The 22,080-nt window shown below is 40.3% G+C and overlaps 2 protein-coding genes across 4 annotated transcripts in view; both read left to right on the top strand.

The window, feature by feature from the left end:
• plg (plasminogen) overlaps nt 1-17,693 on the top strand; it is a 41,500-nt gene extending 23,807 nt beyond the window's left edge. For all 3 annotated transcript variants that reach the window (XM_080790164.1, XM_080790166.1, XM_080790165.1), the window contains 10 exons: nt 660-822; nt 2,303-2,487; nt 2,834-2,982; nt 3,630-3,723; nt 8,687-8,801; nt 12,073-12,147; nt 13,018-13,158; nt 13,828-13,934; nt 14,526-14,671; nt 16,916-17,693. In XM_080790164.1, coding sequence (XP_080646290.1) covers nt 660-822; nt 2,303-2,487; nt 2,834-2,982; nt 3,630-3,723; nt 8,687-8,801; nt 12,073-12,147; nt 13,018-13,158; nt 13,828-13,934; nt 14,526-14,671; nt 16,916-17,077 — 1,337 coding nt within the window. In that variant the 3' untranslated portion in view covers nt 17,078-17,693. The remainder of the gene's footprint in view (nt 1-659; nt 823-2,302; nt 2,488-2,833; nt 2,983-3,629; nt 3,724-8,686; nt 8,802-12,072; nt 12,148-13,017; nt 13,159-13,827; nt 13,935-14,525; nt 14,672-16,915) is intronic.
• A 3,298-nt stretch (nt 17,694-20,991) lies between these two features.
• Nucleotides 20,992-22,080, top strand: part of LOC308334697 (deoxyribonuclease-1-like) — a gene marked incomplete at both ends in the record, with an annotated part of 53,197 nt that continues 52,108 nt past the window's right edge. Inside the window, one exon of the mRNA XM_080791501.1 lies at nt 20,992-21,129. Within this exon, the coding sequence (XP_080647627.1) occupies nt 20,992-21,129 (138 nt within the window). The remainder of the gene's footprint in view (nt 21,130-22,080) is intronic.

The raw sequence follows: 22,080 nt of genomic DNA, 5'->3' as shown, positions 1-22,080 counted from the left end.
TAATATCTGTGTAACAATTTAAAATGTGTAAATCTGTACGACGGTCTTCCTCTTACTCCTGCACCTTATCACGTTCTTTTTTCTTTTTTTCACTTAATTTTTATTGAAGGAAAAACAGACAGACAAAAACTCAACTAACAAGACAATACGGGAAAGAAAAAAAAAAAGACAAAAAGTAAAAGAAAAAAGGCTGCATTTTTCATATTACAATAAACATTCAATGAAATCCTATTGCAATATCGCTAGGCTGAGAGAAGAGATTCCACTTTTCCCATTTTTTATAGAATTTATCCTCTTGTAGTCTCAGTATGAATGTTAGTTTTTCCATAGAATACAGTTCCTCAATAATGTCCATCCATTGATCTTTCGTTGGTGGGTCCTGTTGGCACCAGCGTCGTGTGATTGCTTTTTTACTTGATGCTAAGAGGATCTTGATTAAATATTTATCATGTGTTATAAACTCTTCAGGGATATTTCCCAACAGTAGAAAAGAAACAGACAGAGGTATCTCAAAACACAGAATGGTCTCCAAAGTGGAGTGAATATCCTGCCAGTATTTCTGAATTTTAGGACAAGACCAGAAAATATGAGCGTGGCCCGCTTCACCTCATCACGTTCTTAAATGTAACTAATGTCCCGTGTGTCTGTGTGGTCGCTAGACGAGCCCGTGATCCCGGCGGAAGAGGACGATGACTGCTACGTGGGGGACGGGGCGAGCTACCGCGGCGCCACCACGGTGACCATCAGTGGCAAGAAGTGTCAGGCCTGGAGCTCCATGACGCCTCACAAGCACAAGAAGACGCCGCAGGCCTTCCCGCTGGCGTGAGAAAAACAACGCTCTGCCGCCATACATACAACACAATGTTTTTCATCAACATTTCTTTTTTTTTATGATTCAAAATTGTATTGCTTTTTTTCCATTAGTTTCACAAACATTTAAGACAACAAACGAAACAAAACTAGACAAGAAAATAATAAATACATTACACAACAAAATCTTTACAGAAAAGATAAAACAATACAGACAATACAATACAATAAAATAAAATAAAACAAATTAATAAAAAATTACACCTGGGTAGTATCAATTTACAATGTATTCACGGAAAACAGAAAACAAGAGAAAAAGAGACGTTGCGCTCACGCCATAATGGGATTGACAGCAATGTGCATTATGTAACCTCCCCATTTCCGTATACATTTGTCCAGTCTGTCGGACCTCCTGTATGCCATTTCTTCATATGCTGCAACCTTACCTAACTCCACATCCCAGTCATGAAACGATGGACTCCCTGACGCTTTCCAACCCTTTCATCAACATTTCTAAATATATTTTTTATCCCACGATTTTGTAACCCATTTTTGTCACCCCTGTGTCAATCATCTAATGTGATCCTGGGCTCTACCCACACCCTCCACCAACCTAGTCCCCCATATATGGGGGACAAGGGGAGAGCAACGGACTTGAACTCATGCTTCCTTCATGCCTGAGTGTCCAAGTCGCTCCTTTACAACCTGACAGGGGGGAGTTTCCCTGGTTGGACGTCGTAGCGCGTGGAAGGAACACGTTATTCCAACCAGTTCCTTTCCCCTCCATCAGGCGCCCCGGCTGGCCAGGGGGAGGCAGTTTAGTGACCAGGAGTACTGCATGTTTTTTGTGAGGGTACCTACCCTAGGGGACACGGGGAGAACATTCATCGACATTTCAATCATTCTTTTCACCAATATTGTTTTGCTTGATTTAATTTAGATAGGAACATCACAGAGAGAGAGACAGGAAGGTGAGGACAGAATGGGGACATTGGTTAAAAGATAAAGATCTGAAAGACAGTGGCTACTATCCTATAATAGCTCAGTGCTATCACAACTCAGCAAACAGTGCTCTGAGAGTAGATTACATGCTATGGCAAACATTATGTGAGTTCTTATACTAAACATTCCTGCAGCTGTTGCAGTAAAAAAGTATTTATTTAAACTCATGACAATAAACACATTTCTTTCCTGGTGCCCTGGTGCGTCGTTCTGAAAGGGGGCGGGACTGCGACGCTCTATTGACCTACTACTACCGATTTTGGGCTTTTATTAAAAGAAAATGAAACTTGAATGGTATGCTGAATCATTGCTGGAATCTTTTTCAACTCTTGCACAGGTGTCTTTCTGTCTAGCATCCCATGCCTCGGCAACCTCCGACCATCACCCAGTTAATCACAAACACATGTCATGATTAATTTTTTATCTTAACTGCCGAAATACCAAAGATAAAAATGGTCACGATGCTCTGTGTTCTTCCTGTGTGACACAGTGACCTGAGACGGAACCTGTGCAGGAACCCGGACGGAGACCGAGCTCCCTGGTGTTACACCAATGACCCTGCTGTTCGCTGGGAGTACTGCAACCTGGAGCGGTGCTCCGTCAAACCCTCTGGGGCCTCACCCACCAGACCAACGCTCCCCGCCGCCCCCGTAGCCACTCAGACCCCACAGAGAGGTGACTGGACGAGGCTTAGATGTGTTCACTATAGCCTATTACTCATTCTTTTATTGTCTCCACCAGGCCGAAGTTCGTTCGTTCATTCATCCATTCATTCATTCATTTTCTTATACATTATTCATTCACTTAAATCCGTCAGATAGTAGCTTGTTTTTGGGGACAGTCTTTATGCTCCAAAACGCACGCACATGCAGACATTCAATTCAAAACTCTTGGTTCACCTGATTGTTCAACCACTCACCTCTCTCATTTTGAATCTCAAGTATCTCATCTAAATATGAATAATTACACCCAAATACATTGCATCCATCCATTCCTCCATCTCTCCGTGTCTTTCTGTCAGACTGCAAGGTGGGGAGCGGACTAACGTACCGCGGGTCTACCTCCATGACGCTGCTGGGAGTCACCTGTCAGGCCTGGGCTGCGCAGACACCCCACCGTCACAACAGTTTCACCCCAGAGACACACCCCACCAAAGGGCTGGACGGCAACGTGAGTGTGTGTGTGTGTGTGTGTGCGCGTGCGTGCGTGCGTGTGCGACATCGCTGGAGTAAAGCTTTCATCACAACTTCAATGGTGTTTCAGAGGCAACTCTGTTTCATGGCTGCTAATGGCTGCTAATGGCTTCCGCCGTAGTTTGAAAACCCACCTTTTCAGACTCCATCATGGCCCATAGCACTTACCCCACCCCCTTAGATAGCAATTCTGTAGACTTAGATAGCATTTGATACAGACTTATAGCATGTTATGTAAACAGCATAAGTGCACTGTATGTAGTCATAGCACGTCATAGTACATAATGTATATCATAGTAGTATAGATGTATAGCTTATATGTATAGTTTCATTATAGTTTTTTCTTAGCTTACGCATGTTTCATGATAAATGTTTTTATGTGATGTATTCCCCATGCTTTTTGTTCTTGCTTAATGTAAGTCGCTCTGGATTAAGAGCGTCTGCTAAATGCCTAAATTGTAAATTGTAATGGAATATTAGCCCTATAACAAATACTGTACTATTATACACTGTAAATAATGTTGAAAAGCGTTAAGCTTCATTATTACTTTGTCGTATAAATTAAGGGATTGGTGTCCCGTTAATAATAATTCTTTGTTGTCGTGTGTGTGTTTACTGTCGCAGAGTTGCAGAAACCCTGACGGTGATGTGAACGGTCCGTGGTGTTACACCACCGATGTGAACAAGAAGTGGGATTACTGCCAGATCCCTGACTGTGGTACGTTCATCCAGAGATTATTATTATTATTATTATTATTATTATTATTATTAATGGGATTACTGCCAGATCCCTGACTGTGGTACGTTCAGCCAGAGATTATTATTATTATTATTATTATTATTAATGGGGTTACTGCCAGATCCCTGACTGTGGTACGTTCATCCAGATATTATTATTATTATTATTAATGGGGTTACTGCCAGATCCTTGACTGTGGTACGTTCAGCCAGAGATTATTATTATTATTATTAATGGGATTACTGCCAGATCCCTGACTGTGGTACGTTCATCCAGATATTAGTATTATTATTATTATTATTATTAATAATGGGGTTACTGCCAGATCCCTGACTGTGGTACGTTCATCCAGATATTAGTATTATTATTATTATTATTATTAATAATGGGGTTACTGCCAGATCCCTGACTGTGGTACGTTCATCCAGATATTAGTATTATTATTATTATTATTATTAATAATGGGATTACTGCCAGATCCCTGACTGTGGTACGTTCATCCAGATATTAGTATTATTATTATTATTAATGGGATTACTGCCAGATCCCTGACTGTGGTACGTTCATCCAGATATTAGTATTATTATTATTAATGGGGTTACTGCCAGATCCCTGACTGTGGTACGTTCATCCAGAGATTAGTATTATTATTATTATTATTATTATTATTATTATTGGGGTTACTGCCAGATCCCTGACTGTGGTACGTTCATCCAGATATTAGTATTATTATTATTAATGGGATTACTGCCAGATCCCTGACTGTGGTACGTTCATCCAGATATTAGTATTATTATTATTAATGGGGTTACTGCCAGATCCCTGACTGTGGTACGTTCATCCAGAGATTATTATAATTATTATTATTAATGGGGTTACTGCCAGATCCCTGACTGTGGTACGTTCATCCAGATATTAGTATTATTATTATTATTATTATTATTATTATTATTATTAAAGGGATTACTGCCAGATCCCTGACTGTGGTACGTTCATCCAGAGATTATTATAATTATTATTATTAATGGGGTTACTGCCAGATCCCTGACTGTGGTACGTTCATCCAGAGATTATTACTTGCGCAAGCAGAGCGCGCAAGTAATCGTTTCGCTTGGTCTCTTCGAAGTGAAGACAAGTTTTCTTCAACGGTAAATCTGTGCCTGGTTTGCTGGGACTAGTTACAACATTACGTCATCCTTGAGAGAGTACATGGTGTGTATATGACGTAATGTTGTAACTTGTAACTTGTAACTCGGCAGAACTTTTTGGAACCAAGTAACCACAGTATACTGCTAATCAAATTACAACTACATACTCTGTATGTAGTTGTAACTAGAACAACTACATACAGTCTGTGCCTGGTTTGCTGGGACTAGTTACAAGTTACAAGTTACAACATTACGTCATATACACACCATGTACTCTCTCAAGGATGACGTAATGTTGTAACTAGTCCCAGCAAACCAGGCACAGATTTACCGTTGAAGAAAACTTGTCTTCACTTTTTGGAACCAAGTAACCACAGTATACTGCTAATCAAATTACAACTACATACTCTGTATGTAGTTACTTGCGCAAGCAGAGCGCGCAAGTAATCGTTTCGCTTGGTCTCTTCGAAGTGAAGCCAAGTTTCTTCAACGGTAAATCTGTGCCTGGTTTGCTGGGACTAGTTACAACATTACGTCATCCTTGAGAGAGTACATGGTGTGTATATGACGTAATGTTACAAGTTACAAGTTACAACATTACGTCATATACACACCATGTACTCTCTCAAGGATGACGTAATGTTGTAACTAGTCCCAGCAAACCAGGCACAGATTTACCGTTGAAGAAAACTTGTCTTCACTTTTTGGAACCAAGTAACCACAGTATACTGCTAATCAAATTACAACTACATACTCTGTATGTAGTTGTAACTAGAACTGCACTCTGCCGAGTGCATACTTGCTTGTTGCACACTAGTAGGCCATAAATGGCCTACTAGTGCGCAAGCAGAGCGCGCAAGTACTTTCGACCGCTGGAAAGTATCATATCTCAGTATCTCTGTGAAGGAACGTTTGAAATGTATAATCATTACGTGTAACTATTTGCTACCTAACTACTTTTTTACAGAAAAATGAATCATTGATATGTGATGAAAAAGAAAAGGTATATAAACTGAATTAAAATATATTATACAGTATAATTATTTTATTACTTATTGTAAATTGTCAATTGTTTTAAATGTATTTCATTTTGTACTATAGTGATATTAATACTAAATCATGATCAGAGTAATATGTGTCTCTAACTTCAATTTCTGTAATAATACTTTCAAATTTGTTGAAATATACATGATCTAAAATACTTCCGAAATCTGTAGTTGTAATTTGATTAGCAGTATACCGTGGTTACTTGGTTCCAAAAAGTGAATAATGTTGTAACTGGTCCCAGCAAACCAGGCACAAACCTACGGTTGAAAAAAAACTTGGCTTCACTTTTTGGAACCAAGTAACCACAGTATACTGCTAATCACATTACAACTACATACTCTGTATGTAGTTGTAATGTGATTTGTAATTTGTAAATCTGTGCCTGGTCTGTTGTAACTGGTCCCAGCAAACCAGGCACAGACTTACGGTTGAAAAAAACTTGGCTTCACTTTTTGGAACCAAGTAACCACAGTATACTGCTAATCAAATTACAACTACATACTCTGTATGTAGTTGTAATGTGATTTGTAATTTGTAAATCTGTGCCTGGTCTGCTGGGACCAGACTACACAGATGACCATATCTCTTACGTCATCACTGAGAGCTAGTCATACATATACACACCATGTACTCTGGTCCCAGTTCTCAACGATGACGTAATGTTGTAACTGGTCCCAGCAAACCAGGCACAGACTTACGGTTTAAAAAAAACTTGGCTTCACTTTTTGGAACCAAGTAACCACGGTATACTGCTAATCAAATTACAACTACATACTCTGTATGTATAAACTGAATTAAACACATTTCTCAAGAAAATGGTAAAGTATCTATCATCTCCGACTTCCACAATTATGATAATAGGAGATTTCAATGAAGACCATTATACTGAAAAAGATATAAATATAAAGACCTTCATGTCAAGATTAGGCTTTAAACAATTAAATATAAATCCAACTACAGATTTCGGAAGTATTTTAGATCATGTATATTTCAACAAATTTGAAAGTATTATTACAGAAATTGAAGTTAGAGACACATATTACTCTGATCATGATTTAGTATTAATATCACTATAGTACAAAATGAAATACATTTAAAACAATTGACAATTTACAATAAGTAATAAAATAATTATACTGTATAATATATTTTAATTCAGTTTATATACCTTTTTTTTCATCACATATCAATGATTCATTTTTCTGTAAAAAAGTAGTTAGGTAGCAAATAGTTACACGTAATGATTATACATTTCAAACGTTCCTTCAGAGATACTGAGATGTGATACTTTCCAGCGGTCGAAAGTACTTGCGTGCTCTGCTTGCGCACTAGTAGGCCATTTATGGCCTACTAGTGTGCAACAAGCAAGTATGCACTCGGCAGAGTGCAGTTCTAGTTATAATTATTATTATTAATGGGGTTACTGCCAGATCCCTGACTGTGGTACGTTCATCCAGATATTATTATTATTATTATTATTAATGGGGTTACTGCCAGATCCCTGACTGTGGTACGTTCATCCAGAGATTAGTATTATTATTATTAATGGGGTTACTGCCAGATCCCTGACTGTGGTACGTTCATCCAGAGATTAGTATTATTATTATTAATGGGATTACTGCCAGATCCCTGACTAGACTGTGGTACGTTCATCCAGATATTAGTATTATTATTATTAATGGGGTTACTGCCAGATCCTTGACTGTGGATTATCATCAACCTTTTAATCTTAATAAACCCCTGGTTTTATGCATTAGGCCAGTGGTACGTTTTCAACCCTTTTTTAAAGCAAGGCGGGGCCCCATTATTTATCCCATTTTGACCTGAGATCAGATTCTAAAAATGTCTTCTACATCCTGACAGTTTTCTGAAAAAGCTATGTTTCTATTCTAGGTCTGCTATTTTCCAAAAATAGCAGGTCCTACGCTATGGGCTTGTAGATCTGCTATTTTTCAATAGCTCAAGCATAGCATAATGCTAGCATTTTGACCTGAGATCAGATTCTAAAAATGTCTTCTACATCCTGACAGTTTTCTGAAAGAGCTATGTTTCTATTCTAGGTCTGCTATTTTCAAAAAATAGCAGACCTACGCTATGGGCTTGTAGATCTGCTATTTTCCAATAGCTCAAGCATAGCATAATGCTAGCACTTGATGACATTTAGCGGACCACCACTTGATGACATTTAGCCTCAGAGACACAAAACGTAGAATATTTTAGTTTTGCCGTTGGATAAGATTTTGCCCTGCTGCTTCCAGTTCATCGTTTCTGCTTGAGATCATTAGGCGGCTACATAGTATCATATCAACCACTCTTGGCTTCACAATACACTGACACGAAACAAGACAGGAACGCCCCAAAACGTCACATCCGGGACATTTACCCTGGGCAGAATTTTCTATGGCTGCCAATGCAACTTTTTCCAATCCTTAATCACATACGGACAAACATCTATGCCGATAATATCTAACCTGCGGAGGTAACGTGCCTTGTCCACGGGGCAACAGATCTTTCAACCTATGTCATTGCAAATACGTTTGATAATCGCTACTCTGCGCAATATTGTTTTGAAAATTCCGCAAGTTGCATTGCAGTGAACGAGAGCAAATCACAACTTACCCTGGGGGTGGGGACTCCGCCCTGAATACGCGTTGTCGTGTCAATGTATGTGTTTTGGGGTAAAATGATATTAAAACAAAATGTAAAGCAGAGTGTTGTATTTCACTGTTTCTTGTCCCCCGCTGCAGCGGGACTGAAGTGTGGGGTACCGCCCGTCTCTCCAAGGCGCTGTTTTGGTCGTATTGTGGGAGGCTGTGTATCTAAACCTCACTCGTGGCCCTGGCAGATCAGCCTCAGAACCAGGTGAGTGGGATTACCTGGGATTAAACGTGTAGTGAAATGAAAAAGAAGTTTTTCACACTTTTAGACCATATCCGTGGTCATATGGGCATACCTAACAATGGATGCCAAAAAAATGGGAAAGTTCTCATTTCTGTGTGTTTTTATATCAAAAGTCCAAAAAACGATTGTATTATTTATTTATTAAAACGAAAACGTGCTGCGTGATGACGTGTAGAGATACACATCGATAAAAGCCAATAAAAATTAAGCTCACCCGTTTAATTCCCCATATCTGCGCATCCGTGCAACACAGCTGCTTCTGATTACAGATTACTCCGTTTTTATTTCCATTCAAGATAAAGGGATGCGACACTCTGATTGGTTCAGAAACTTCAGACCGGTGTTTCATGTGGAAACACCATTTTCATGTTGTTCACCATTTCCGTTTCACTACGCCTTTAAATGAAAGCATATGCTGCTGTACATTCAGTGGTGTGCACAGATAGACACTAGGTGGTGCTGGAGCACCTGCCCTTTGCCCTCTGGACAGCAATGTGCTTTTTTTTTTTTTTTGTACACTATACAGTATGTGGACCATGGTGACATTGATCAATTCTTGATGAAAAGCTTCTAATATATTATTTATGCCCCACAATCTTTAAATCTCACACTATTAAGGCAAACTGGCCGGTTCCACGCGCTGCACAAGCCGGTGCCCTTTTTTCACTTGAGCACCTGCCCCTCTAAATGTCTGTGGACGCCATTGTGTACATTACACTACACATAGATTATCACCCAGACATTTGTGACCGTTTCTGACTGAGGCTAAATCATTGGATTATTTAATTTAATTTTTATTTTTTCATGTCATATGGAAGCAGGGAATCATAGCTTCAAATGGACATATTGGTTGTTCAGTTTGACCCACCAGTTTTGGAGGTATGGCTTAATTATAGAGTAATGTCTTGCAGAAACAGCGAGTTGAGAAAACAGGCTTGAAAGGTTCACTTCTGTGGACTCCAACATTACACCTAGCTACATGTTTAAGCATTTATTTCATATTTACATGTCCATTTCAGCTCTGACACTTATTTCAGTCATGCTCTAGTATGTGAAGAGTTAACTCATTTTGGATTTTTTTAAAAAGAGAAACAGTTTTTCTCCTCACCTGAACAGTCACATTTGTTGTTGGCTATCAAACAACACCCGGGCAAAGACTAATTCCCGTGTGATAAGTTGTTTATCAGTCTTAGCCTATATGGCTGATAAGTTCTCTGCCATTGTATCACTCGCTTCACTCAAATAAAGCAAATAAAAGGTGGACATTTAATAAATGTAGGTTAACAATTTGGCACTCGTCTCTGCCCAAGGTTTTGCCAACATTTTACCAACGGCTTACTGTAGGCTAATACCGCATGCATGCAGTTGGATATCCCCCCAAAAAAGACGAATACTGCGTGAAATGTGTTTCCTTTCCGTGGCCTTATTTATTCAAAAAGATGAGGACAATTAATTAATCAGTAGTAGAGGAGGCTGAGAACACACACATCCAAGTGCCTACTAGGCAGGGTGCTGGATTAAACAAATTAGGTCACAATTAATGCACGTTCACAACCAACCGAACCAAAGGGGTAAGCGGACCATGGTTCGTTTTAAGCGGACCATGGTTCGTTCTTTGAATATATATATATATTCTTTCAGAAGGGTTCTCAACGTTTTTGGCTGGGGACCCCCGAGCATGCTTTGGCCATGTCTCGCGACCCCCCCGCCGCCCCCCTCCCCAACCCCCAATACAAATTGAGTAATAAGACCGCTACAATAACCTTAATAATAGAGAAAATACATAACATAAATAAATACTGAAACCTATTATAATCATTAACACCACCTGTGCTTTTTTTGACAGGTTGAGGAGGAGCTTGAGGAGGTTTGCACTTGTACTTAGAGGTTCTACTTTCATTTATCATAATTAGGTTTTTACTTTTTTTTTAGCTTTACATTTTTGTGCATTACCTTCACCCATTCACACGCACATTCATACATTAAAATGAAGATTTAAATTTGAAATTAAACGGATTTAGAATCACTGCTAGAGCCGTACAGTTCTTATCTTATGGGGGTCCCTGGCATGTCTTTTCAAATGGGGGTCACTGGCATATCTTTTCAAATGGGGGTCCCTGGCATATCTTTTCAAATGGGGGTCACTGGCATATCTTTTCAAATGGGGGTCCCTGGCATATCTTTTCAAATGGGGGTCCCTGGCATATCTTTTCAAATGGGGGTCACTGGCATATCTTTTCAAATGGGGGTCCCTGGCATATCTTTTCAAATGGGGGTCACTGGCATATCTTTTCAAATGGGGGTCACTGGCATATCTTTTCAAATGGGGGTCACTGGCATATCTTTTCAAATGGGGGTCCCTGGCATATCTTTTCAAATGGGGGTCCCTGGCATATCTTTTCAAATGGGGGTCCCTGGCATATCTTTTCAAATGGGGGTCCCTGGCATATCTTTTCAAATGGGGGTCCCTGGCATATCTTTTCAAATGGGGGTCCCTGGCATATCTTTTCAAATGGGGGTCCCTGTCATATCTTTTCAAATGGGGGTCCCTGGCGTGTCTTTTCAAATGGGGGTCCCTGGTGTATCTTTTCAAATGGGGGTCCCTGGCATATCTTTTCAAATGGGGGTCACTGGTGTATCTTTTCAAATGGGGGTCCCTGGTGTATCTTTTCAAATGGGGGTCCCTGGCATATCTTTTCAAATGGGGGTCCCTGGTGTATCTTTTCAAATGGGGGTCCCTGGTGTATCTTTTCAAATGGGGGTCCCTGGTGTGTCTTTTCAAATGGGGGTCCGCGGGCTCATCAGTGTCAATGTGGGGGTCCTTGAAATGAGAAGGTTTGGGAACCACTGTAATACATTACTGTTTTTACCCAGTAGCAGGCCTACTGCTCCATCTAGTGGACAGGTCTAGTAGTGGTTATTTCCTTCAGTGGTGAGCAGCACTGAATGCCACTTTTGTTGTATTAATTACGTGACTACTTTACGTCGTCTGTTCTTGATAAATGTATCGTAGCCATCATCCAGATTGATATACCGTAATATAGAAAATATGCAGTAAGATAAAAAGAGAAAAATCATTATAATATAAAGCAACCACAAAGTCAAAGTCTTGTCACTGCTCTCCCTCAGGCAGAGGAAGAGGTGGGGGATCAAATATGTGATAAAATATTGTACTATGTATGTATCTGTCTGTCTCTGTCCCTCTGTCTGTCTGTCTGTCTCTCCCTCCCAGGTCAGGAATCCACTTCTGTGGGGGAACACTGATCGCTCCCCAGTGGGTCGTGACTGCTGCACACTGCCTGGAGAAGTAACCCTAACACACTGACACCACATGCATTCATTCCCTCATGGGAATACATTCTAAAATACAGACTAGGGCTGCTCTTGCTTATGATCTTTTTAAAATATCCTTTTTTGTCTTAAATAGCTCTATATTCAACAGAAAATGCATTTTCAGGTCAGGATACCAATTTCATCCAATCGGAATAGAGAATTAACTCAGCCAAGCTATAGATTACACAAGTGAGAGTTGTTAAATCCTATTTTATACTAAGTTGTGCATAAATAGCTCAAACAGTCAAGTCACAATGCTTCATTGACAGCTTGAAGACATGCTATTTTCTCTATTTTTGCTTACTGTATTCTATTTCTGTATCAGTTATTTCTTATAATCAATTAAATTAATTAGTTGGATTAAGTGTCGCTCCCCAATGCAGACCGTGACTTTGTGGACGACATCGTTTTTTTACATACTGGTATATGACACTGCGCGCGCGCGCGCGCGTGTGTGTGTGTGTGTGTGTGTGTGTGTGTGTGTGTGTGTGTGTGCGTGCGTGCGTGAGACACATCATTGAACTAGGCTATAGGTACAATCTATATGTGTTTATCTTCGGCAGCCTAGGACATGTACACAGTTTGGTTGTAAAAGGCTTCCAACAACTTGGGATGCCAAAAAAAGCAGCCAAACGGCTTGCGAAATTCTGTGCAATATCTTCCACTATCGGTAGCCGCCAAATATGGCGAAGACGCTGTTACCTGTACCCCTGAAGGGTGTGTGGGTATTTGTTCGGGATTTGCTGACTGCATTCTGTACGGCACCTTGTAAATATTTGTGTCCTTGTATTTGTATCTCTTATGTGGACATAAATAAATGATTAAAATGTGTGTGTGTGCGTAGGAGTAAGTCACCATCATTTTACAAGGTGGTGATGGGCATCCACACAGAGAGAGCCAGTGAGCCGTCCAAACAGGAGAGGACTCTGGATCAGCTGTTTCTGGGGCCCAACGGAGCTGACATCGCTCTCCTCAAACTCAGCACGTGAGTACCGTCTTTCTGCTTTGGCAATGTAAACGTATGTTTTCTCATGCCAATAAAGCCCTTTGAATTGAATTGAATTGAGTACCGCAGTGGCGCACTACGAGCTTGTATAGGTCTGCTATTTTTGAAAAATCGTAAAAATGCGGCACAAATCTTTGAATAGGTATATATTCTTTCAGAGCGAACGTTTTTTTTTCTTTTTTTTCTCGACGTCAGGCCTAAATGGTTTAACCCATTCTGACCTGAGATCAGATTCATACGAGGTTTCCACTGGACACACACACTGGTCTGATTAACCCATTCTGACCTGAGATCAGATTCTAATCATGTCGGTCGTTCTTCGAATTTTTCAAAAATAGCAGACCTACAAGCTCGTATCGCGCCACTCGGTGGCGCGCTATGAGCTTGTAGATCTGCAATTTTTCAATAGCTAAAGCACGACATGATGCCAAAATGGGTTCCCGTTCAGAATGGGTTAATGAATAAAACATCATAAATGATTCCCTAAGTTGATATGGAAACAGCTAGTTTACAGTACTTGGAAGTCCAGTTGTGGCTGTGGTACAATTGGACAGTGAAACCTATCTGTATACAAGCTATGAAAGCTTCACATTTTGTCTTTATAATTCTTGAATATATATATATTTTTTTGCGTGTGTGTGCTTCCAGCCCAGTTCTAATAAACGACAAGGTGCTGCCTGTTTGTCTCCCAGACAAAGATTACGTGGTCCCTAGTGGAACAGAGTGCTATGTTACTGGCTGGGGAGAAACTCAAGGTACATGTATAACACACATGGGTGCGTGCGTGCGTGCACATGCATGCTTTGTTGATCCTAGTTGTCTGCTCTACTTCGTCATCAAACAAAATCCTGATGATTGTGTACAAGGATAAAGAAAAATGCATATCCAAAATCAATGTAGCAATTTATGTAAGAAAAACCTCATACAGTATGGTGGCAACTTGGTTAACCCATTCTGACCTGAGATCAGATTCATACGAGGTTTCCACTGGACTACACACTGGTCTGATTAACCCATTCTGACCTGAGATCAGATTCTAAAAATGTCAGTCGTTCTTCGATTTAAAAAAAAATAGCAGACCTACAAGCTCGTAGCGCGCCACTCGGTGGCGCGCTACGAGCTTGTAGATCTGCTATTTTTCAACACCAAAACGGGTTCCCGGTCAGAATGGGTTAAGCAGCTAGGAAAGTGAATCTATATTTTTAATATATTTCATGTCTTTCATTTATTTTATTCTTTAATTCTCCATGAATGCACTTTATGCCTCATGTAACTCACTTTAAATGGTTAAATAGTTTTGTTGTTATGTAATAATACAAATCACTGTGCTTGGCCGTATTCCACAGGCACCGGTGGAGAGGGCGTCCTGAAGGAAACCGGGTTCCCGGTGATAGAGAACAAGATCTGTAACCGTCCCTCGTACCTGAACAACAGAGTGAGAGACCATGAGATGTGCGCCGGGAACATCGAGGGAGGAACAGATAGTTGTCAGGTATGGAACATCGAGGGAGGAACAGATAGTTGTCAGGTATGGAACATCGAGGGAGGAACACATAGTTGTCAGGTACATTATGTCAGGTAACATCGAGGGAGGAACAGATAGTTGTCAGGTATGGAACATCGAGGGAGGAACACATAGTTGTCAGGTAACATTGAGGGAGGAACAGATAGTTGTCAGGTAACATTGAGGGAGGAACAGATAGTTGTCAGGTATGGAACATCGAGGGAGGAACAGATAGTTGTCAGGTATGGAACATCGAGGGAGGAACAGATAGTTGTCAGGTATGGAACATCGAGGGAGGAACACATAGTTGTCAGGTACATTATGTCAGGTAACATCGAGGGAGGAACAGATAGTTGTCAGGTATGGAACATCGAGGGAGGAACACATAGTTGTCAGGTAACATTGAGGGAGGAACAGATAGTTGTCAGGTAACATTGAGGGAGGAACAGATAGTTGTCAGGTAACATCGAGGGAGGAACAGATAGTTGTCAGGTAACATTGAGGGAGGAACAGATAGTTGTCAGTTATGTAACATCGAGGGAGGAACAGATAGTTGTCAGGTAACATTGAGGGAGGAACAGATAGTTGTCAGGTAACATCGAGGGAGGAACAGATAGTTGTCAGGTAACATCGAGGGAGGAACACATAGTTGTCAGGTAACATCCAGGGAGGAACAGATAGTTGTCAGGTAACATTGAGGGAGGAACAGATAGTTGTCAGGTAACATCGAGGGAGGAACAGATAGTTGTCAGGTAACATTGAGGGAGGAACAGATAGTTGTCAGGTAACATTGAGGGAGGAACAGATAGTTGTCAGGTAACATTGAGGGAGGAACAGATAGTTGTCAGGTAACATCGAGGGAGGAACAGATAGTTGTCAGGTATGTAACATCGAGGGAGGAACAGATAGTTGTCAGGTAACATCGAGGGAGGAACACATAGTTGTCAGGTAACATTGAGGGAGGAACAGATAGTTGTCAGGTAACATCGAGGGAGGAACAGATAGTTGTCAGGTATGTAACATCGAGGGAGGAACAGATAGTTGTCAGGTAACATCGAGGGAGGAACACATAGTTGTCAGGTAACATTGAGGGAGGAACAGATAGTTGTCAGGTATGGAACATTGAGGGAGGAACAGATAGTTGTCAGGTATGTAACATCGAGGGAGGAACAGATAGTTGTCAGGTATGGAACATCGAGGGAGGAACAGATAGTTGTCAGGTAACATCGAGGGAGGAACAGATAGTTGTCAGGTATGGAACATCGAGGGAGGAACAGATAGTTGTCAGGTAACATCGAGGGAGGAACAGATAGTTGTCAGGTATGGAACATCGAGGGAGGAACAGATACGTAGTTGTCAGGTACGCAAAACATCTCTGCGTGAGTGAGTGCATATGGCATAGGAGCAAAATTAATTTAACAATATGTCCGTACACTATGTCTTCGTTTGAAATGTACCCCTTCTGCATACTGGGAAATAATAAAATGTCAATCAGTGAATCAATTAAGTAACCTAAGAACCTAACGTCCATCTAACAGTAGAATATCTGAACAATGAAACTTTGAGTATACACTATAGAGTGCTCTAGAGCGTCCTTTCAGAACGACGGGTGGCCCAGGAAATTATTCTCCATTCATTTTCTCCATAGGCTTTTCAAAAAGTATTTATATAAAGAGTCAAGACGGTTACGCCGCGGACAAAGCCAACTCGGATCGTGACAAATCATGACAACAAACACAATATTTTGTGCCGATAATTTGAAAAGAAGAAAATAAAGGCAGGATACAACACTATTTGTTTTGTTTTTCGTCTTACTAATTATTTGATCAGCCAAAAACATTGTAATTATTGTCATGATTTGTCACGATCCGAGTTGGCTTTGTCCGCGGCGTAACCGTCTTTAAATAAATACTTTTTGAAAAGCCTATGGAAAAAATGAACGGAGAATCATTTCCTGGGCCACTCGTCATTCTGAAAGGGGGCGGGACAGCGACGCTCTATACAGTAAGTCTACATAAAATGCTATTTAAATTACATAGAATACGTAGAATTTATATACGCGGCAGCAATAGTTTCATTTTTAATGTTGAACACACATATTATTCTCTGCTCATTTGTATAGTCCGTGACAAAAATGTCCACCACGACTTTTTACACTTTGAAGCGGCAAACCTCATTTGTGTGTGTGTGTGTGTGTGTGTGTGTGTGTGTGTGTGTGTGTTCTCCCTGTAGGGGGACAGCGGTGGCCCTCTGGTGTGCAACGCCCAGAGCAGGTTCGTCATCCAGGGGGTGACCTCGTGGGGTCTGGGCTGTGCCAACGCCATGAAGCCTGGCGTCTACACGCGCGTCTCCAAGTTCGTTGACTGGATACAGAGCACCATGGCCAACAACTGAAAGGGCACATCACTACACCAGGGGGGTTCCCACACTTTTTAATGTCAAGGACCCCCAAAATTGACACTAATTAGCCCGCGGACCCCCATTTGAAAAGATAAGAGAACATTTATACGGCTCTAGCAGTGATTCTCATCCCGTTTGATTCCAAGGACCCCCAGGTTGACGTGCATTAGTCTACGGACCCCCATTTAATGGCATTTCTATCTCTGGGGACCCCCAATTTATATTGTAAAATCAATGTTAATTTAACTCAGAGAGTACAAAATGGAACCAAATGGCATTTGGTTCCATTTGTACACTCTCATTTGTACACTCTCATTTGGTTCCAAACCATAATTTAGCTGGGGACCCCCTGGAACTCTCTCAAGGACCCCTGGGGGTCCCCGGACCCCACTTTGGGAACAACTGCACTACACAAATACACATCAATCAATTGGTGGCTCACTGTGAGGATTCCTAAAGACATTTTAACAGATAAACAGTTGTTTGGTCCCCAGGTCAACAGAGATTAAAGCACGAGTACAAAAACAATAGAGAATTTCATACAGATTGTGTCACGTTGCCTCTGAAATGTCATGTGCTTTTGACGCGTGAAAGTTAATAAAGCTGAAATGAGGAGAAATTGTATTTTAATACAAATGTATCAAAAACGTGCATACAAACTCTGCTTTTGTTTTGTTGAGAGGGACCGGCGCCGCCTGCGTTGAAGTCGCCCAGGAGGAGAATGCTCTGTCGTGATAAGAGACAGAAGCAGTATGTTCTATCACCAAGATGACAGAGATATACAGGAACACTTAACCCATTCTGACCTGAGATCAGATTCATACAAGGTTTCCAGTGGACACACACACACACACACTGGTCTGATTAACCCATTCTGACCTATATATATATATATATATATATATATATATATACCTATATCATAGGTCAACCGATTTGACATCTCCTGTGTTCTGAGAAGATCCACTTTTCTTCCACTGCCTTTGCTGTCCAAACTACTCTGTTTGAATAGTGTCCATACTATCTGCTATGCAAATGCATTTAGTCAGACCAAGTTGCTGCATGATATCTTTACTGTGAGGTGTATTTTACAATGTAATTCCACTATCATACTTCCATTTAGAAGCTCATCAGTAGCGGAGTGGGTATACAGAGGACGCCTGACACACTTTATTTAAGTCTACATGAACAGTATAATCTCTGGCTGGGTTTTTTCGATTTGTTAAAACAATACCACATATTGTGGTTAAATATCTACATGAACAAACATGCATGCATGCTACTATATAAAACACTCACACGCGTGTGTGTGTGTGTGTGTGCGCACACACACACACACACACACACAGGAAAACCGGGTTTAACTCACAACACAAATACTGTGATTCAACTTCATGACTATTTCTTCACTTTTTGGCCCGTCACTGAGAATAGAGTGGTAACATTATCAACATGCTCGTTGCTTTGAGAATAGACTGATAACAACAGTGATGTCTAACATGCTACATGCTACTTATTGCTACACCTTTCACTTAGCATGTATTCACTGACCAGACATGTTTGAGTTTTTTGTTTTCTAATTTGTGAACTGGTTGCAGTGTTGTTTTTGGCAGCAAAGTTCTATTTTGCTTTAGTCATAGTCTTTGGACTGAAACTTCATTTAGTTTTAGTCACATTTTAGTCACCTGGAATGTCTTAGTGTTAGTCTAGTTTTAGTCGACTAAATGCCATAAGATTTTAGTCGACTAAATCTACAGTTGATTTAGTCGACTAAAATGTATTTTGGCGGGTCTTGATGCCATCGTAATGAGTGTTTTCTCAGCATGCAACCAAGTGTAAAATGACTTATAGTAGATCTCTTGTCCACTAGGTCCCTTCCTAACATTTTAGTCTAGTTTTTATTCGTCGACGAAATTGTCAGTATATTTAGTCTTAGTTTTAGTCACCGTAGCTTAGTTTTCATTTAGTTTCCATTTGTTTTTGTCAGTGAAAATAGGCAGTCGACGAACATTTTTCCTCTTAGTTTTAGTCGACGAAAACAACACTGACTGGTTGTATGGAGGGCTTTAGACTGCAGTTCAGAGTTCATATCCATTCAGTTCTACGAGCACATGTCGTCGTGTCGTGTATTTGATAGAATCACCTGCAGCTGTGGCTCAGGAGCAGTGTTGTTTTCGTCGACTAAAACTAAGACGAAAAATGTTCGTCGACTACCCTTTTTCACTGACTGAAACTAAATAAAAATGAATCTATGATGACTAAAACTAAGACTAAATATACTGACGATTTCGTCAACAAATAAAAACTAAACTAAAATGTTAGGAAGGGACCTAGTGGACAAGAGATCCAGTTTTATGCTGGGTTGCATGCTGAAAATAGCAGATCTACAATCTCGCAACAGCATGCGACCAAAGTGTAAAATATGTCATTACAACGACATCAATGCCTGGCAAAACACATTTTAGTCGACTAAATCAACTGTAGATTTAGTCGACTAAAATCGCATGACATTTAGTCGACTAAACACAAGAACATTCCAGGTGACTAAAATGTGACTAAAACTAAGTGAAAACTATTCAAGAGACTATGACTAAAACTAAAATAGAAATGTGCTGCCAAAAACAACACTGCTCAGGAGGTAGAAATACCGTTAATAATAATAATAATCATCGATGTTGACGTCGACGTGGTGTGAACTGTATACACTACAGTATGGAGAGTCAGAATTCAAATTCAACCATAATCACTAAGAGCGTTCGAAAGAAAGTTACTGTGAGAGAGAACCGTATAAAATATTTTATCGCATAATATGAAAATTAAAATTCAGTTGAACGGAGGTGAACGAGACTAATTTGAATTTTGGGGGAGAATTTGAATGCCCAGAAGGTGGACCGTACGGTGCGGAGGAGAGGAGCATATATAAAGCCCATCTCTGCTCGGGGTCTGGTGTGGAACAACAAGGTGTGACCGCAGGTGAGTATAGACTACAAAGTACAGTACACACACTGAGGATAGTACTGTACTGCTACATTATTGAATACTGTACTGTGTTTTTACTCTTGCTGTTTGGGTCGTCTGCTCTGCTTTTCGGGTTTCTATGTACACTGATACAGGTTTTTTTTGTATTCTTGGGTCAGGCTTAGAATAATAATGATAGGACTGTACTGTACTGTACTGACACTCTGTTCTACTGTTATTAGTAGTATATACCTTTACCGTGTACAGTACTACAGTAGCCTGCATTTAATGCTGTATACTGTTGATACTGTGCTGATATTGTTTTCCCTCAATAAATAAGAATGTTTATCTGAGCCAGTGGTGCTGTTATGCTTAACTGTATCTATATTCTTTGTTCTGTGTCTGTACAGTGTTCTGTTCTCTGCTGTGCTGCCTCTGGAGACTATAATTCCCCCCACAGGATCGATAACGTTCTGTCTATCTACAAACCCACCACGATAGAGACCTTTGGGTGCCGCCACTGACAACTGACTGGATTCACATTCTGTGTTCTCTTCAGAAGCAGGTATCTAGGCTAACACATGCAGAAATTGAACACATTTAACTTTTGTAAATGCTTCTAGTTTGGTTGCAATGAATGATAATTATAGTTCAATTGCCAATTGTTTAAAATTAGTAATTATTTTGTTGTTTTTTGTAGAAAGTTCATTGTAAGTTCTTGCATTGCGACTTTGCATGGAAATAACAGTTTTGGTTTATTTAATTTATAAACATTGTATCAGAGTCCTATTTTGTAATGCCCCTATACATTTTCCCTTTAGTTAGATTATAATAAAGCTTTACATTACATTACCGTACACACAAAGTGAAATCATCATTCATAGCCAACAAATCAAGGGTACATTTTTTGTTACATAGTAACATTTCATTTTTTGCATATCTTTACCAGGATGCGTTTAGTGTGTTCCCTGGTGCTGCTGCTGGGTGGGTTGCAGCTGACCTGTGCTGTGCTGGTGGCAGCCTGGAACGTCCAGATATTTGGTAAGACAAAGGTCAACAAGCCCGACGTCATGGCTCGAATCGCCCAGGTAAGAAAAACTGCAGGCTTTCACACCATTTGTATTCTCTGGGCAATCACATTAGCCCACATAATTGTCCTGATACAAATAACCTGGACAATGTGCATGTTAATTACATGTTTAAGTTGTAATAGTGCACGGTATGTTTTATCAATGTCACGTTCCGCTCCTCGGACCGTGAACTTTGACTGTCCTTATTTAGATTTTGGACTATAATATGTATTTATGTCTTGTATATGTATTTGCTCTTGTATTCCTGACTGTTTCTCGTTGGTTTTGGTTTTCTGTTACTCTGTTGTTGCCTTATAGTTTTGTGTATCTTGTTTTGTAGTATTGTTCCTAGTGTTCCCTGTCTTCCTATAGTTACTGTTAGTTACCTTGTCTATCCTACCTTGTTATTTGTCAGTGTTTCCACCTGTGTCCTTTTAGTCCCCTAGCCTATCCTGTGTTTGATTGTATTTTGAGTTCACCTGTGTCCTGTTACCCCTGTCTATTTAAGCCCTTTGTTTGCAGCGGGTCCTTGTTGGTCCATAGACCTCTGTCAAGTGAGTGTACATGTTTTGCTGTGCCTTTGTTTTGCCCTATCTTGGGTTATTGAAATAAGCACTTTGAAGATAGTCTGCTTTGCATCCTGTTGCCTGCTTTTGGGTCCAGCCATAATGCATTCCTGACAATCAACCTTAAAGGAGAACTTTAGTTTTTTAGGTTTTAGGTTGTTATTAGAGTAAGTAAAAGATGAGATTGTTTTTCATTTGCTGCTTTCTTTCGTTTTTGTGATCTTTGACAGGGGGGCGGGGGCATTCAAAAATGGGGCTAAATACGTCATTTTTTACATTTCTTTACGGCGATGTCTTTATTAACCCAATCATTTTTGAAAAATTGAACGACTGACATTTTTAGAATCTGATCTCAGGTCAGAATGGGTTAATCAGACCAGTGTGTGTCCAGTGGAAACCGGAC

The sequence above is a fragment of the Protomyctophum bolini genome (assembly GCF_963924005.1).
Source record: "Protomyctophum bolini genome assembly, chromosome: 19".
Classification (NCBI taxonomy): Eukaryota; Metazoa; Chordata; class Actinopteri; order Myctophiformes; family Myctophidae; genus Protomyctophum; species Protomyctophum bolini.
The sequence above is the reverse complement of the archived record's forward strand: the minus strand, read 5'-3'. Positions and strand labels throughout refer to the sequence as shown.